This window comes from Mustela nigripes, chromosome 1, assembly GCF_022355385.1.
Source record: "Mustela nigripes isolate SB6536 chromosome 1, MUSNIG.SB6536, whole genome shotgun sequence".
Taxonomy (NCBI): domain Eukaryota; kingdom Metazoa; phylum Chordata; class Mammalia; order Carnivora; family Mustelidae; genus Mustela; species Mustela nigripes.
The window spans coordinates 42,752,840-42,770,236 of record NC_081557.1 but is presented as its reverse complement, the minus strand read 5'-3'; the positions used below and the strand labels follow the sequence as shown (position 1 = coordinate 42,770,236).

General features: G+C 40.0%; 1 protein-coding gene and 1 pseudogene across 1 annotated transcript; both read left to right on the top strand.

Annotated features, from left to right (window-relative positions):
* On the top strand, positions 1-6,577 carry LOC132011004 (olfactory receptor 5M5-like). The gene is made up of 2 exons (XM_059389070.1): positions 1-126; positions 5,459-6,577. The coding sequence occupies exon 2, from the start codon at positions 5,472-5,474 to the stop codon at positions 6,405-6,407; it is 936 nt and encodes a 311-aa protein (XP_059245053.1). The 5' UTR covers positions 1-126; positions 5,459-5,471; the 3' UTR covers positions 6,408-6,577.
* On the top strand, positions 4,652-4,779 carry LOC132008827 (U4 spliceosomal RNA; annotated as a pseudogene).
* Positions 6,578-17,397: the final 10,820 nt, after the last annotated feature.

The window sequence follows — 17,397 nt, the reverse complement described above, 5'->3', positions numbered from 1 at the left end:
TGGTATGGAACACAGAAGCCAAGTCTCCCAGTCAGATATGAAGAAATCTGTTTGTCTCACTGGAAATACTCGAAGTGGACGCTTCCAGAACGTTGGAAATCCTGACTGACTGCCAATAGGTGCTTGGTAAGTTTTATTCATTTCCAAGGCTGCTAAGGGGAAAAGTACAAGGCAGGCAAGAGAAGGGTTTCAGGTCTGGGACTGTGAAGAGGACAGGGCGTTAGGACAGCCATGCGTTGCTTCCACCTGAGAAGCAAATGAGGAAGGGTTGATTGACTTTTACTTGGAAAAGCTGGGATTTTTTGTCAGCGTGTTATTCTCTTAGGAAAGTTTATCAGCACAGGCCTGATAAACTCACAAAATGTCTGAGATCACAAGCAGATTGTTGAATGAGTAAAACTTTCTCAGAAACAGATACTTAGTTTTTAACCAGATTCTCAAAGTAGTTCATGCGCCCCTCCCTTCCCAGAGGTTAAGAAGATTTCTTAGGTTATTCAACAAAGTTGTTTGAATTGTTCAAACACAAACCAATACTCTTGAATATATTGGTTAAACATAATAAGTTTTAATGTACCCAAACAGACTAAGAAGAAAAATTACTGAACCCATTTTAAATTTTCTCATAGGAATCTAAGTTTGCAAGTATATATATATATATATATATATATATATATATATATATGTATGTATTTATGATATGATTTTTATATATATAAAAATCATATCATAAAGGAATCATAATGTGGAAGCAGTGTAGTTTAGCCTGAGGACTCCAAAATCATCCCACCTGGTTTCAAATCCTGGCTCATCTACTTTCTCTACTTTGTAAATTTGGCAAAAATTACAGAATATTTCTGTGTCTCAGTTTCCTCATGAGAAAATGAGGGAAATGATAATTATGTATTAAATAAAATAATGTATAAAGTAGAATGAATGAATCTGGGCACATTAGAAGTATTTAAATAATCACTGGTTATTATCACTAAGTTTGAGAGTCATCAATCAGAATGCTCAGTAGTTTATTTTTTAAAGGGACCATAAGTCTTTTCTTAGGTAGAAAATTACAAGTCAAATACTTATTATGAGAAATTCATTATTTTGTTTTTCCTGGAATTTATCATCAGGCCTAGTTATATTCTAAGAACTGACAGACTAAGCACTCATCCGTAAGCCTTAAACTTAATTGCCCTTGAAGACAATCAGAGTCTATAATGGGTTGAAAACTGTTAAGAAAGAGCATTCAATTAGAAGATTTTTGAATGCAAAAAAAAAAAAGCATTTCCATAGGATAAATAATGAATAAATATTTTGCTACTCCAAAAGAAACTTTTTTAAAAATCTAGAAATTAGGATGCATTAACCATGTCTTAGAACCTGACCAGGTAAATGTGCAATTATGTCAATGATCACTAACATAGGAAAAATATTCTATCATGCAAGAGCTGATAAATACAGCTAGTGTTGGTCCACTGGCTTTTTGGGTCTTTCTAGAGTTACCAACTTGTTCTGCATCACCGTTAAGTAAGAACGATTATACTTTGAAGGGAGGCAGGGAGTCTTGACCCATTCTAGAAATAAGTATAAAAACATGTCCTCTTGCCTTTAGAGGGCACAGAATCCAGAACAACAAAATTTTACTGAGTAAGATTGCTTATGTGCCACTCCTAAAGATCTCAGTGTTTGATTTTGCTGGAAATCATTATTGAGACAAGTAAGACCACAGCAAAATAGGCTACGTTTATCATTAGTAACCCAGGAGTATTAGAAAGGTCCATATTTTAAAAGCTCCTTACCATTTCCTGATATGAGCTAGCCTGGACATCTTCCAGCACCTCAGACAACCACTCCTTTCCCCAGACCTTAAAGATATAATTTTCCCAAAGATCTGTCCTTCAACCCCTACTGTTACCTATTTCTCTGTCCCTGATTGGTCTCATGGATTCCCACAACTTTTACCATCTTCTGTCCATTAATGGTTCCCAAATTGATATTGCTAGCTGTGCCTGTGTGGTAGCCATCCACCATTCCCTCAGACTGAATTCAACACCCTTCCCTCTTACTCCACTCCTAACCCAGAATTTCTGTTTCTACTAAAAGCATTACCTCACAGTGACTTGTATAAATACAGCAGTAAATCTGCTTCTTTTTTTTCTCCTCAGTATGTCCTCAACTTTATTGGTGCGTGTGTGTGTGTGTGTGTGTGTGTGTGTGTGTATTTAAATTGTGTCAGATTCTTAGGAAAGAGAAAGAGACAAGGTAAAATTTAATTGAACTATCAATTCTCAGGTTATCATTATCCTGGTCTCTCAGACTTAAAATTTGAATCTCAGTCAATTGCCAAGCAACACAGACTCAGCCTTTGGGGTATCTATTTGCCCTAACATCCTAGCTGGTGTCCCTACTGATGGCACCCTCCCTCCCTTCTATCCACCTTGTCCATGCTCCCAGAGTAACTCCCTGAAAGCTTAACTCTGGTCAAGTCATTCTACTGCTCTGATGTTTAATGGGTCCACATTCACTACTGATCTAGTTATTAAAATCTCCCTGACATGGGAAGTTCTACCCAATATGGCAGCCCCTCCCCCATCAGTTTGTTTCTCACTCATCTCTTTCAGATGTACTTGCTCTTAACAGAAAGGATGCTCACAGTCTCCTCAACATGCTCTGAGCTGCTCTGAATCAACTCTTTGCTCAACCATCCCTTACTAAAATGTTCTCCTTGAATCTATCTTTCACTAATTGAGGTTCTTTCCATCTTCCATGACCATCCCAGTTCATTCCAAAGGCTGTCTACTCCGTCTAGGGTACAGACCAAACTCCTCAGAATGGATGAGGCCCTCAGTTATCTAGCCCAGAGGTGCATTTACTTACAGGCAACACTACCCTTAGAGCCAAACAAAAGGGACCCTGCCTTGGCCACATTCTTCAGGGCAATCCTGAGCCTCTTCCTACTGTACCATACTCCATGGGACAAGGCCAAAGAGGTGTGCCCCCCCCAAACCCCCATTCATCCTATCCTTCCCTTCTAGACCATCTTTCAGGTACCAAGACCCTTGCCCAGATGGCCCTCAGAGTTTACAAGAGTCTCTTTCCCAGATCACCTTTATAAGAGTAAACCATAATGCTAATGTTTACATACTCCAGGCTTAAGAAAAGCCAAGGGATGGCTCTTTGCAGGGGTGTGAACAGGTAAATCATGTGAGCTGGCAGGTTTGCACCCACGAGCCACACCGTGGGCCAGAAGCAGGTTCTCTCACCACCTCATCCCGGCATGAACTCCAAGGATTCTGCCTTCCAGGTCATTATAAAGGTATATTTGTTGAGGAGGAGAGCTGGAACATACCAATTTGTTATCTTTACATTTAACTTTTACTTACTACGGTGTATACGTAGGGCCCCATTTGTTATTCTTGCCCTGGGCCCTGCCAGTGTCAACGGCAGGCTTGCTTCTAGGGAGTCTGTATTTTACCCACACCAAATACAGGCAGTTATTTAAAGCCTTGTCTTTCTCAAGCACCAGTTGTGTTGTACAGGCTACCCGGTAGGTCTATGTGCCTGAGAGCCCCCTTGTGCTTTTGAAGCACTCTTTACAATGTTGGGAGGTAAAAATTTGATCCCAGGGTTCTGGGATTGAGCCCTGCATTGGACTCTGCTCAGCGGGGAGCCTGCTTCTCCCTCTCCCTCTGTTGTTTCCCCTGTTGTGCTCTCCTGCTCTCTCTGTCAAGCAAATACGTAAAATCTTAAAAAAAAAAAAAAAAAAAAAGTAAGAAATGCTACCTTTGTCACTATTTTTAATATTAATCAGGAAGGACTAGCCAATACATGTTGAAATGAGAAAGGAATAAGAGATGCTGTACAGAAATGAGGGAAGAAGTTTGTATCCTTTTCATATATATGAATCTGTATTTGAAAAACCCAAAAGAATCAACTACGAACTATTTTTAAATGATAGGAAACTGTAGTAGAGAAGATAGTTATAAAATTTATTTATAAAAATTGGTAGCTTTTCTAGATATAAAAAGTCCCAAAAAACCCACAAAATGAAAAAAAAAGCTTCCTTTACAAAAAGATACATTTGTAAATAGACTTCAAAAAATATATAGAATGTTTATCTGTAAAGTTTAAAGAAAACTTTAAAACTCTATTTAGGAAAGTCATTGATAAATGGCATACATACCTTACTCAATGAAATTCTGAATGCAAAGCTGTCAATTCTCAGCAAATTAACATACCAATTCAATGCAATCACATTCTAAGTGAAAACAGGATTATTATTTTTTTTTTGAACTTGATAAAATAATGCCAAAGTTCATCTGGAAAATATATATGTAAAAATAGCCAGAAATTTTGTTATCAGTTACTAAAATCAATACTACAGTATTACATTTAAATGTTTGGTCCTTGTTCTAGAAGAGACTACAAAGAAAATGAATCAGAAATCAACCCCATTACTTATGAATGTTTTGCTCTATGATAAGGCTGGAGTTTTAAATCAACAAAATCAACTGGAAAATTGTTACAGTAACAAATGGCATTAGAACACCTGGTTAGCTATTTGGGTAAATAAGTGAAAAGAGTTGATTACCTCATTCTTTATGTCAACATTAAACTCCAGATAGAACAAGGGTTGTAACAAAAAATTAAATCCGATAGCTTTGCGCAGTGGCAGTATCATAGCCAATGAGGTTTATCTCAGGCGCGATTATTGCTAATTGAAAAAATTAAATCTGATAAAGCTCAGAATAGAGCAAGAGATAATTTTTTAAATAATTTTTAATCAAAGAAAGCTTATTTAACTATGTCAGAATTCAAAACAAGATTGATAAAGTTGACACCAAACTCTTTAAAATTTACCATGTAGCACAAAGAAAAAAAATAACACACCAATGTCGAGTGACAAACTAAGAAATAATTTGCAATACACGTATCAAACAAATGACTGCTTTCCTTAATAAACAAAGAGTCCATGTAAATAAAATGCTTAGAAGACCCACAACCTAATGGGAAAATTATCAAAGGGACCGAACTGAGCAGTCATGAAAAAGAAATACACATGCAAATAATTGTTTGAAAAATGTTATTAACTCCTACTCATCATTTTTAAAAATCAAGATGACACGAGTTACCCAGAATTCACCATGATGGTGGCAAAGGTTTGAAATTTGATAAGATCTGGGTTTTGTGGGAAAACCAGCATTCTCATACAGTGTTGTTGGGCATGTAACTTGGTGCATCTTACCTGGAGGTCAGTCGGTCAGTCACCCTCCGAAGAGAAAATGGTTGGCCTCTGACTCCTCTGAGTCTCTTTTAGCAGAATAAAGCCCTATCGCTAATGACAGTCTGTAATGCTGGGATTGTGAAGGCACATTTCTGTCATCTGCTACTGGAACAAGGAGGTAAGAAGCTTTTATTTTCAGTCTAATCATTTTGAAGCCATATTTCTTCTTTTTCCAACAAGAGAGAGAACAAAAATGGCAAGAGGCAATCAGACCACAGTGACAGAATTTGTCCTTATGGGATTCACTGACCGTCCAGAGCTCCAGCTTCCCCTCTTTGTGGTGTTCTTGGTAATTTATCTCATCACCTTGGTAGGAAACCTTGGCATGATCCTGCTCATCAAGGTGGACTTGAAGCTCCACACTCCCATGTACTATTTCCTCAGCCACCTGGCATTCATCGATGTTTGTTACTCATCTTCCATTGGGCCCAAGATGCTGCAGAATTTATTGGTGAAGAAAAAAACCATCTCCTTTTCAGGCTGCTTTGCCCAGCTGTACTTCTCCAGTGCTTTTGCCACCACTGAATGCTTCCTCTTGGCCACAATGGCCTATGACCGCTACATGGCTATCTGCAACCCCCTGATCTACACAGCCATTATGACTCAGCGGGTCTGCAAGGAGTTGGTGATAGGGGTCTACACCTATGGCTTCCTGAACTCTGTAATACAAACAGTTCTGACTTTCCAGTTGTCCTTCTGCGACTCCAACATCATCCACCACTTCTACTGTGCTGACCCCCCTCTCCTGGCCCTCTCCTGTTCAGACACCGGCAACAAAGAAAAGCAGCTCTTGATCTTCTCAGCAGTGAACCTCACTGGATCCCTCCTGACGGTCCTTATCTCCTACTTTTGCATCCTCTTTTCCATTATAAAAATCCAGTCTTCCGAAGGCAAGTGCAAAGCCTTTTCTACCTGCGCCTCCCACCTCACTGTGGTCATCATCTTCTACGGGACCCTGTTCTTCATGTACCTGCAGCACCCCAAGGCAGGGGATTCATGGAAGTCCAACAAAGTGGTCTCTGTGTTTTATAGTCTCGTAATTCCCCTGCTCAACCCCCTGATCTATACCCTGAGGAACACAGAAGTAAAGGACACCCTGAAAAAGATGCTTGAGGGCAAATCGCCATAGCGAGTGAGTTGGCAGGACGTAGCTTTGGGGAGGTAGGATATGCTGACACAGTATAACCAACATGACTGAAATTTAGCAGGTCCGCTGCCATGCAGTCCACCCAGTTGGGAATTTTCTGTAAAGACCAGAAGTACTAGGCCACTTGCTTGACATGGTAATATTGAATCCAACCAGTTATTGTGGACTAATCAGAATCTATTTACAAGCTACAGAGTTAACAGCTACATCCTTCATATTTTGAAAAAGAAGTGGCTGACTACCAATTAGGTAATAATATGAGTTCTAAATTTTAAAAAGATCCCCAAAAGCAACATTCTGGGTGCAACTATAAATTACCGAACCTGAGTACAAAACCCCACACATGAATGTCTGTGTTATTAGAAATATTTTCCTATATAAACAGTTTCCTGCATAAAATGGCCTATATTATAGCAAATCATTGTTCGTCTTGAAACGTATTTCTTCATAATATACTACGATAGGTGATAGTTCAGTTTCAAGACCAGATCGTGAGAAGCTTAGTTAATCTAAATGTAGTTGAAATACTGCATGTTTGAAATGAACAGTAGATATAATGGTATTATAGCAAAAATGAGGGGAGGAAAAAATAGAAAAACTATTAATCAGTAAAATGTGGGGGATTTTGTTTGTTTAATTAGAAGTGAGAAGGTTTAGGCTACTTTCAGAGACAAAGTGGTCATTTAGTCAACCGCCAGAGTTTAATTTTTCTCTAGGCTCTGGGAAGCCCACCACAGTGCAGCATAGTGGGGAGGGGGTTGGGGGAGTCCGACCTGATCTCAAGAAAGGGAAACAGGGAGAGTCTCCGAAGAGAACCAGGCCAGAGCATGCGTGTTTCTGAGAAATGAAATTATTGTCTTAAATAATCTGAATGATCTAGAGAAATACTTTCGTTTTGCAACAGTTTTCATGTTCTTTATTTCTATTTTCACAGATCTGACTGTCCCACTTTCTTAGAAATCTATATAAATCTATAAATTCTTGCTGTTGTTGAGGAGAGGAGCAAGAAAAATCTCCTTTAATTTTGTATTTAGGCAAGAATAGGAGCATTCTATGATCTTTCCAAGACTCCGTTTTAATATTTCATCCAAAATCCTTCTTAAGATGTACAAATCTGCCATAAACCATTAGATTTTCTCCCTACATTGTTTTCAAATGTCATTATTGTTTTGAATTTTTTTAAATAGCTAAGAACATATATCACCAATCAATTACATAGAAATTTAAAATTATTCAAGAAACTAAGAGATTCCTGTTGCTCCCAGATGACCACTTCAGATACGATGGTGCCATCTTTTATTTTATGGCTGCTTATGATCTAGTAATTTAGAAAAATAAAAAGAGTTAAATGTTTAGAATGTCTTTTACTTAGCTCAGAAAGCTTTCTGGAGACTTAAATTGGAGGCTCCCTGAAACACTTGGGGATGGGGTGTTGGCCGTGATTAAAAAGAAATCTAGTACCAGGGTTAAAGAACAAAGTGAGGAAAGGTGTGAAGCAATGCCAGGACATTGAGAGCTCACACAACAGCGAACAAAAGAGGAGCAGCCAAGTGGGCAGGATGATGCTGAAGGATAATGAGACAGATTATTGAAGCACGAGCTCCTGGAGACTAAAAAGATCTGTTCACTTTGTACCCCAACACCTACCATAGCTCTGTCTGCTGAACCAAACCGAACTCTTCTACATTTATTCCTGATTCCAGTGGGTGGGTGGACATGCTGCCCAGCAATGGTCCTGTGGCTGGAAAGTAACAGAGGGAAGGGAGTTAATGCAGTCATGGCAGGAACAACATTCTTCAATATCCGCACCCGCTCCCCCAAGAGGCTAACATCTTTAAAAAAAAAAAAAAAAAAAAAAAAGATTTATTTATTTATTTGAGAGAGAGCAGGAGGGAGGAGGGGCAGAGAATCAGAGGGAGAGAGAGTCCCAAGCAGACTCGGCACTGAGCCGAGGACTCAGCCCAACTCGGGACTCCATCTCCTTACCCAGAGATCACAACCTGAGCCGAAACCAGGGGTTTTGACTGCACCACCCAAGCACCACAAGGGAGGCTAACGTCTTTGAGGCAGGAACACATACAAATGTAACACAACCTGGTTGGCACAGGGGATGCATTGGGGAAGTTGGTCTTTTGGGAAGATGGTAATAGCTAGAGTTGACAACCGACTGTGACAGGCAAGGAGCGGTTACCATAGGAAGAGGTTGCCATTAATTGAAATAAAGAAAATGAGCAAGTACCAACACTCAGATGAGAAATTTATGTTTCCAATAAAAAGCCATACCCATTTCTTTCTTTCTTTTTCCCTCTCTCTCTCTCTCTTTCTCTGGCACACTTTTTTTTTTTTGAAAGAGAGCACCTGAAGGGTCAGAGCGGGGGTGGGGTGGGTAGGGGGTAAGATTGGAGGGAGGAGCAGAGGAAGAAGGAGAGAGAGAGTCCTAAGCAGGCTCCACACTCAGCACAGAGCCTGACACGGGGCTCCATCCCACCACCCTGAGATCATGACCTGAGCCAAAATCAAGAGGACACTTTACCAAATGAGCCACCCAGGTGCCCCATGCTGTATCCCATTTCTTGAATATTTTTGGAACTACTTCCATGTCAGTTTGGTTTAGAAAGAGAAAAAAATAGTAAGTAGATATATGTTTTAATACATGCCTCTTGGCAAATGAATCATACTCATGTCATCAAAGGACTGCTTGGTCTAAGGGTGAATGTCATCAGCTCTTCAGTTCTTTTTAGAGAGAACTCAAGACAATATGTCAAAATGCTTTCTCCATTATGCCTTCCCAAATGTTGAAAAGAAAAGTCTCAGGTACAGAATCCAATCAATTACTGACATTAAAAATATATATATATAGCATGCTATACATGTCTGTAGTATTAAAATGACAATATTTAAACCATATGAGAAACCAACATGAATATGCATCTTTGTTCACTTATATAGTGAGGCTCTTTTAATCAGTACTCATCTTAATTATACTAATTTTTCAGCCCCAAATAAAAAAAATCTTAATATGTAATGTTACCAAAATAAAAATGTTTTACTTTTATTGGATTTTCAGAGTCTAACATTTCATTGAAAATGAAAATAATAAAACTGTTCTCACATATAAATAAAATGTAAATCCATTTTCCTCATGGTAATCCTAAAAATGAATGTTATTTGGCAACATTCACCAAATAGGCAGTTGGCATTAACAAATGTAATATGTAACTAAACCATAAATAAAATGCATAAATATAAATTTATACTCATTTGCATATAAATTCTGAATTTTTAATCAGCTTAAATTTAAATGCTTTATTTCTCCTCATTTGGTACGCTACTGATTTGTCATGCTTAGAAATAGGCCAAAGGATTTTTTAGATGTTGATCATGAAAAGGGAAACATGAGAAGGCAAATACTGTTCATTTTCTTTTGTATTATTTGATATATAGTATTTCAAAAACTGAAGAATTTAAAAATCTCATATTTGTGTCCCCAAATACTCAACTCTGTCTGGATGTACAATCCTAGCATTCTTTGGAGAGTAAGGTAGAGTAGGAAGATGTTAATTCAGAGCTCAAGAGTGGTTCCTGCCTGCCTACAATTAAGGGGCCCATCCACCAGAGAGACAGGGAGCCAACTTGGGGAGTTGAGGCTCCTGGGAAGGTGACAGATTAAGCCCTATTCTTTCAAGCTCTTCTTCCCCCCCCCACCCACAAAAATACAAACATTTTAAAAAGAACTTTCATCTCTGATAAGAGCATGCAAATTGCAGCAAGGAAAAGGTAATCTTTATTTTTAAAAAACAAATAATTCTGACACCTTTACAATAGCTGACCTGTCCTAATAGTTCCCAGAAAATGAGAGTCTGTGTCCTGAAAGAAAATGTTTTACTCCTACGAGCTCCCTTGCTTTGCTTGGCTGCGTGGACCACTCTGGCACCTGGACGCTTGCCCCCTGAGTCTTCTGCCCCTCCTTTCAGTCAGTCCTGTTTGCCCTTCGCAGGGAGGATGGCACAAGGAGAAGGACTAAAACAAGGAACCGGCCAGGCTTGCACTCTCCAACCCTGCTCTGCGTCTCTTTTGCTCGGTGCGCCACACCCCTGTAGGTTTTTCATACGGACAAGAGTAGGTTTTTCATACGGTAAGAGTACAGAGAGCTCCTAGTTTCATCTCTGGATTAGGTTTTCATTCCGTCTTCAGTGTCTTTCCTCTTAAACCCGTTTTTACCTCTCCTAGTTGCTGTCATCTCCTATTTCATCTGAAAGCTGGTATCTTAAATAGTATCTTTCCTTATCATCTGCCTTACCAAAAGTAGAGAGGAACTTTCCTTACAAATCTTTCAGAGGCAGAGTTTAAATGAATGGTAAAAGTAATACAGCAATGGTAAAATTACAAATGCCATAATGTAAAATTAATGGTAAAATTAATGTTGTCATAATGTAGCAACTTGGAAAGAAATTCTAATTAATGCTATTTATATTGAGGGGAGTCATTTTTATAAAAAATGTTAAAATATCTTCCACAAATGTTGGACTATATTTCCTTCTTATATTTACCACACACCACAAATAGTTCCTAAGGTGTCCATAGGCACAAAATAACACTGTGGCCTTTAATCTAAGAGAACAGTATTCTGTTCTGCTTTAACTGATTAGGTGTTAAAGGGCTGTCTGCTAAGCTTTGCCATCCTGGCCTATTCATGTTCCCAGGACATTAAATTATTAAGTTTATCAAAAGGAGGCCATGTCTATGTGATCACTTCACTAAACCCGTAACAGACTTCTGATCACACAGTGTAAATTCACATTTGGGGATAGGTGACACCTGTCAGCATGCCAAACTAAATAAATCATGCTGAGGCCTGAAACAAATGTATGCTTATCAAAAACAAACAAACAAACAAACAAACCAAAAATGTGGTCTTGGGGTGCCTGGGTGGCTCAGTTGCTTATCACCTGCCTTTGACTCAGGTCATGATCTCAGGGTCCTGGGGTCTAGCCCCGTATTGGGCTCCCTGCCCAGCAGGGGAGCTTGCTTCTCCCTCTTTCTTTGCCCATGCTAGTGTGCTCTAATGTGTTCTCTCTCTCTCACTTAATAAGTAAGTAAAATCTTAAAAAAGAAATGTGATCTCAAAAAAGCAGAGCTTCAAAGCCTGTAGCATTGCTGGTGAGGTAGGAAGGAGGAGGATGGAGATGGAATGCAGGGTCTTCACTTGAGCCCCAGGTCTGCTCTGAACCACAGTATCAGTCAAGTGGTTGGTCCATCCCAGTCTTGGCTTTCATCTAGAAAATGGGGAAAATCATCTCTTGCAGGGTTACTCTGGAACCAAATAGTACAGGATATGCTAAGGTATATTTTAAACATTTAAAAGTATAAAGCTTTTATCTTTAATAACCAGACTCCCACTTCTGATAGTATTCAACTTAAAGAATCTTTGATTTGAAACAAGTATTTGGAAAATTCTTACCTGAACAAAATGTCTCTACAAAGCATGGAAGTTTGCAATGCATCCAATAATGGATTTTTTTTTTTATTTCATTAACTTGATTGGAAAACTTAGTACAGCCCATTTCCAATTTCCAGGAGCCTCAGCCCTAATGTCTATTCTCAAGTCAGTGACTTGGAACATGGACACCCTGTCCATGGAAACACAGTTGCATGTGGCAACAGACCATGAAAGTCTTCTTGATTCATCATGAATCTCCACTGACATTTCATTGACCCTGAACCACTCCAGGTCACGTGTTCTCATAGAACAGAGGTCTGACGTTCCAAATTGAGCCAGTAGGAACTGCTCTACTACCCATGACAGCTAGCTCTGTGGAAGGCAACATTCTCATGCCCAAGACGGTGACTGCCCTGGGCTGCTCTGGCTGCACCCCAGCCTCTGAAAGAACAGCTAGAGGTGAGCTGCGGGATGGAGGCCAGGCTGGTGGTGGGCAGTGTTGGGGCTCTCACTCACTTTCTCCTGCTCCTTTCCCTCATCCCCTGCTTGGACTAGCAGTAGGCCTGGAAGAAGTTTCGAGGAAACAGCCCCACAGTTCCCATCCCACTGAAGCCTCTTCCCCTACAGGTTTCCCTCCCAAGCTCCCTACCTTCCCTGCAGGCTGCCGGGCTGGGGATTCCATCTCTTCTCCAGGTGGAGGGTGATCAGGGACCTGGGACAGGGAGGCTCTAAGGCTGAGCAGGAGGGGAGTGCTAGGGAGCAACTGATGTGCCATTTCTCAGACTCCGTGGTGGTGCCGGCTGTTGCCTTACTTCTCTGAGGAAGAGAGCAAAATCTTTCAAGGACTGACGAACCATCCAGGAAACAGCCTTTTGCCTATGAAATATAGTAGATGCTCAATAAAAGTTAGCTGAATTTTGGTTTAATCTACTCTCTCTCCCTTGCCCTCTTCGTCCCCTTCTCACTCTCTCTCACATGCACACACACGCACACACACCCACCCACCACCATCACCACCATCATCATGTCACATAGAGGCTCTGTGGGGACCATAAGCTCAAAATCTTCATGATCAAATCATCATCATCTTCTACTTCACAGCCAACTTCAGCTTTTCATAGTTTTGGCACTTTCCCCCAGTTACCTGGCTCAGAAAAATTATTGTTACTCTTGACCTCTCCTTTTTCACATTTCAAAGAATAAGCAAGATTCAATCTCTATCTATGCATCAATACAAGATTTCTTGCATTAATCCTCTTCCTTTCATTCTTATTACTGCCCTTATCATTATTTTATACCTGGACCTCCCTATGGCTTTGCTTTTAACAGCCCACCTCAAAGATCCCTGTAGATTGCATATGTGTGAGTTTAGTGAGTGATATTATCAACACTTCAGACCAGTGGGGAAATTATGCATTTATTAACCAATGAGAGCAAATTAAGCCATACACATACTTTTTTGTCTTGCCTTATACTAACATAAATTTAGTATCAAGCTGATTTTAATATAATAAATGAAACTTTAAAAATACTTGAATAGGGGCACGTGGGTGGCTCAGTAGATTAAGCCTCTGCTTTAAGCTCAGGTCATGATCTCAAGGTTCTGGGATGGAGCCCCACATTGGGCTCTCTGCTCAACAGGGAGCTGCTTCTCCCTGCCTTTCTGTCTACTTGTGATCTCTCTCTCTGTCAAATAAATAAATAAAATTTAAAAAAAAAAGAAAGAAAAACTCAAATAAAGTATAGATGAATATTTGTTAGTCTAGAAATAGGAAAAGTCTTTCTAAGAAAAGAACTAAGGGCAGAAATTATAAATATAGGTGTGACAGTTTTGGTGAAAACAAAATTTTAAGTTTCTGCTGCACTAATCAGTAAACACAAACAAACATCAAGTAGGAAAATATTTATAATGTATATATGACAGAATTAATACAGGTAAATAAGATAAATCAATAAATAGTTAGAGGATATGAATAGAAAACAAAAAATAAAAAACATAAATAACCTAAAATATGCAAAAGATGTTTAGTTTCCTTAGTAGTCAAGGAAATACAAATTAATACAATAATGAGACCATTTGTCACCTAGCAGATTGGCAAAGATATTAAAGAATATCAATAAGCAGATGATAGTGTAGGAAAAAAGCCATGCTTGTAGGCTACTTTGGGGAGTGTAAATTGGTATAAAACTTCCTGAGGGCAGTCTGACAATATTCACCAAAAGACTTAAACACCTTTTTGATCTAGCAACTTCTTATATGAGACTTTATTTGATAAAAACACTCCAAGACTGAAAGAGATTATGCTGAGTGAAATAAGTCAAGCAGAGAGAGTCAATTATCATATAGGTTCACTTATTTGTGGAGCATAACAAATAGCATGGAGGACATGGGGAGTTAGAGAGGAGGAGAGAGTTGGGGGAAATTGGAAGGGGAGGTGAACCATGAGAGACTATGGACTCTGAAAAACAATCTGAGGGTTTTGAAGGGACGGGGGGGGGGGGAGGTCGGGGAACCAGGTGATGGGTATTAGAGAGGGCACGGATTGCATGGAGCGCTGGGTGTGGTGCAAAAACAATGAATACTGTTACGCTGAAAAGAAATAAAAAATTTAAAAAAAACACTCCAAGAAACAGACAAAATCTGTGTATTTTATAATTTACAATAATAATGTTTATAACAGTAAAATATTAGTAGCAATACAAAGGTAAATCAATGAAAGGTTAAATAAAGCAATAATGATATAATAACATATAATAATGCATCCATTAAAATAATGTGAATATATTTTCTTTTTTTTTTAAGATTTTTATTTATTTATTTGACAGACAGAGATCACAAGTAGGCAGAGAGGCAGGCAGAAGGAGAGGAAGGGAAGCAGGCTTCTCACTCAGCAGAGAGCCTGATGTGGGGCTTGATCCCAGGACCCTGACCTGAGGGTCATGACCCCCAGATCATGACCTGAGGGGAAGGCAGAGGCTTAACCCACTGAGCCACCCAGGCGCCCCGTGAATATATTTTCATTAAAATACTCATGGTATATGTATGAAGGATTTTAAATTTTGCATATGACATCATTTCATTTTTTAAAAATTATGTGAAGTGGGGCGCCTCCGTGACTTGGTTGGTTAAGCATCTGCTTTCAGCTCAGGTCTTGATCCCAGGGTCCTGAGATCAAACCCTGCATCAGGCTTCTGGCTCAGTGGGGAGCCTGTTTCTTCCTCTCTCCCTGCTTGTGTTCCCTCTCTCCCTGTCTCTCTCTGTCAAATAAGTAAAATCTTTAAAAAAATAAAAAATTAAATTAAAAATTTTGTAAAGTATGTAGAGATTGCTACATATTGCTAGTAGTGGTTGGTATTGGTTATTTCAAGGTGACAGAATCCCAGGTGCTTTTTGCTGATTATTTAGAAATTAACAAGGCACCTGAGTGGCTCAGTCAGCTAAGTGTCTGCTTTCGGCTTAGGTCATGATCCCAGGGTCCTGGGGTCAATCCCTGCACCAGGCTCCCAACTCAGCAGGGAATCTATTTCTCCCTCTCCCCTCCAGCTCATGCCCTCTCTTGCTTTCTCTCAAATAACTTTTTAAATCTAAAATAAATAAATAAACAAACAAAAAATAAGAATTCAAGATAGAGTCTTAAACATTTAGCCAAGATTCTATCCTACATATTTAACTCCAATTACTTTCCTAGTGCCCAGTATGAAGCCCAGAGCAGGGAGCCAAGTTAAAGGCTGCTGCCACATTCTAGATGTCCAGTGAGAAGGAGAGCAGAAAGGAGGAAAAAAGAAGATGGTGAGCTTTCCCATAGGTCTGAGAGGGAGGCCCTTGGCCCAAAAGGGACATGGTTTAGCAGGAAGATGCTGGGTACTTAGACATGCCACACAGAGCCTTGCTCATAGCAGTAATCAACTTTTCTTTAATGAATGACTATGGTTCCCTGTGACCCTTATTATAGTTTCATGTGTCAGTACTCTATCAGCAATATTTTCCGGAGATTCCAAGAAGAGACTGAGAGAGGCAGTGTGAGGCAGTAAAGAAAACACTGAAATGGGAATCGAGAGATCTGTTTTACCCACCAGCTAGCTATCTGTCACCTCACCCTTTCCTCTACCTAGGGATCCTCTTGTTCCACACTGGCACTTCAATGCCACTTTTTCAGAGAGGTCTTCCGTAACTTCCAGATCTCAAGAAAAAGAAAGAAGTCCCTTCCTCCTGTTCTCACTTGTCTAGTTTTCAGGGTTCCGCTGATACCTAGGAAATCACAAGTCTCTGCCCTTCTTGTCTGGACTTGCCACTGACGTATTTAGTTTCGTTATTGTGAAGAGGGCACAGAGGAGCCTACTCAGGATAGCAGGTATACTGGCGCCAAAGAGGTAGCCCGTTCTCAAGGGTCTTAATCCCAGCACTTACCCGTCCTTGGGCTCTCCATACTCTGCTGGCAGCGCTGAGCACACTGCCTACCGGGGTTTATACCTGCCGGCATCTTCACGCCAGCAGGTGTAACTAAAGCAGAACCCAGAGAAGCGAAGGGACATATTCTGGGTCACATAGTGTGCTGATGATGGCGGTCAGATTCTACTGTGGGGGAGGACTGGTCATCTGCTCTTACTTACAGAGGCTCCAGGTCTGAGGCCCTCCTGAAAGGTTTTACAGCTTTATTCGTTAATTTTTTTCACTTTCCTTTTAAGAAAAACAAAATAAGAAACCTAGTGATGTGGCAGGCATGTTATGGAAGCGGCGGCTGAATATAGCACAAAAACTGAAAGATGGGGCTAGGTTTGGGCCCCAGACTGCTTCTGGGGAGTGCAGAAGTGGGCTGTGACCTATTGTTTCTCATACCTGGACTGACCTGTTCCCCTCACTGCTCTCAGGCGGGAAGACCAGCGCTGGGAACACAGGAGAGGCGAGACCCTACCGGCCTGGCTAGAGGCGCTTCTCAGCCACTACCCTCGCAAAGCACAGCTTTCCCTCTGTAGCTTTTGTCCAGACTGTTCTTGGAGACAAAAACAAACACATCTGAGCCTGGTGGTGGTTATTACGGAGGGCCATATTGCATGGAGCACTGGGTGTGGTACATAAACAATGAATTTTAGAACACTGAAAAAATTTAAATTTAATTAAAAAAAAATAAACACATCTGTAGGCTTTTTTGAAGGCTTTACATATTCTCTTCCAAGGAATATTCACTTCAGGCTCTTTATGGCAAGAGGTGGGTCTCCTCTCGTGGGCCGTTCTGGTAAATCACTGCCTCAGAGTAGGCGTCCGAGCCCTATTTTTCTTTATATTTCCAGATCCTCTATCTTCTTAAGCTACAGGATCAAATTACTGGCATGATTCAAAAAGCATTAGAGTGGACCCAATTTTTTTGACAATTTAAATCCCATTTAAACCTCTGGGTTTTGTAGTGAAAACCAAATTTCGAGGCATGATATATGAGTCCTGAACAATTGCTAAAATTCTGTAATAAAAAGAAAAGAAAAGAAAGGAACAGCCTCTAAGACCTTACAAATCTTTACTTGTTTAGTAAAGCGGCA

Coding starts and splice junctions, on each gene's coding strand:
- LOC132011004 (XM_059389070.1), top strand. CDS start 5,472: ATGGCAAGAGGCAATCAGACCACAGTGACAGAATTTGTCCTTATGGGA.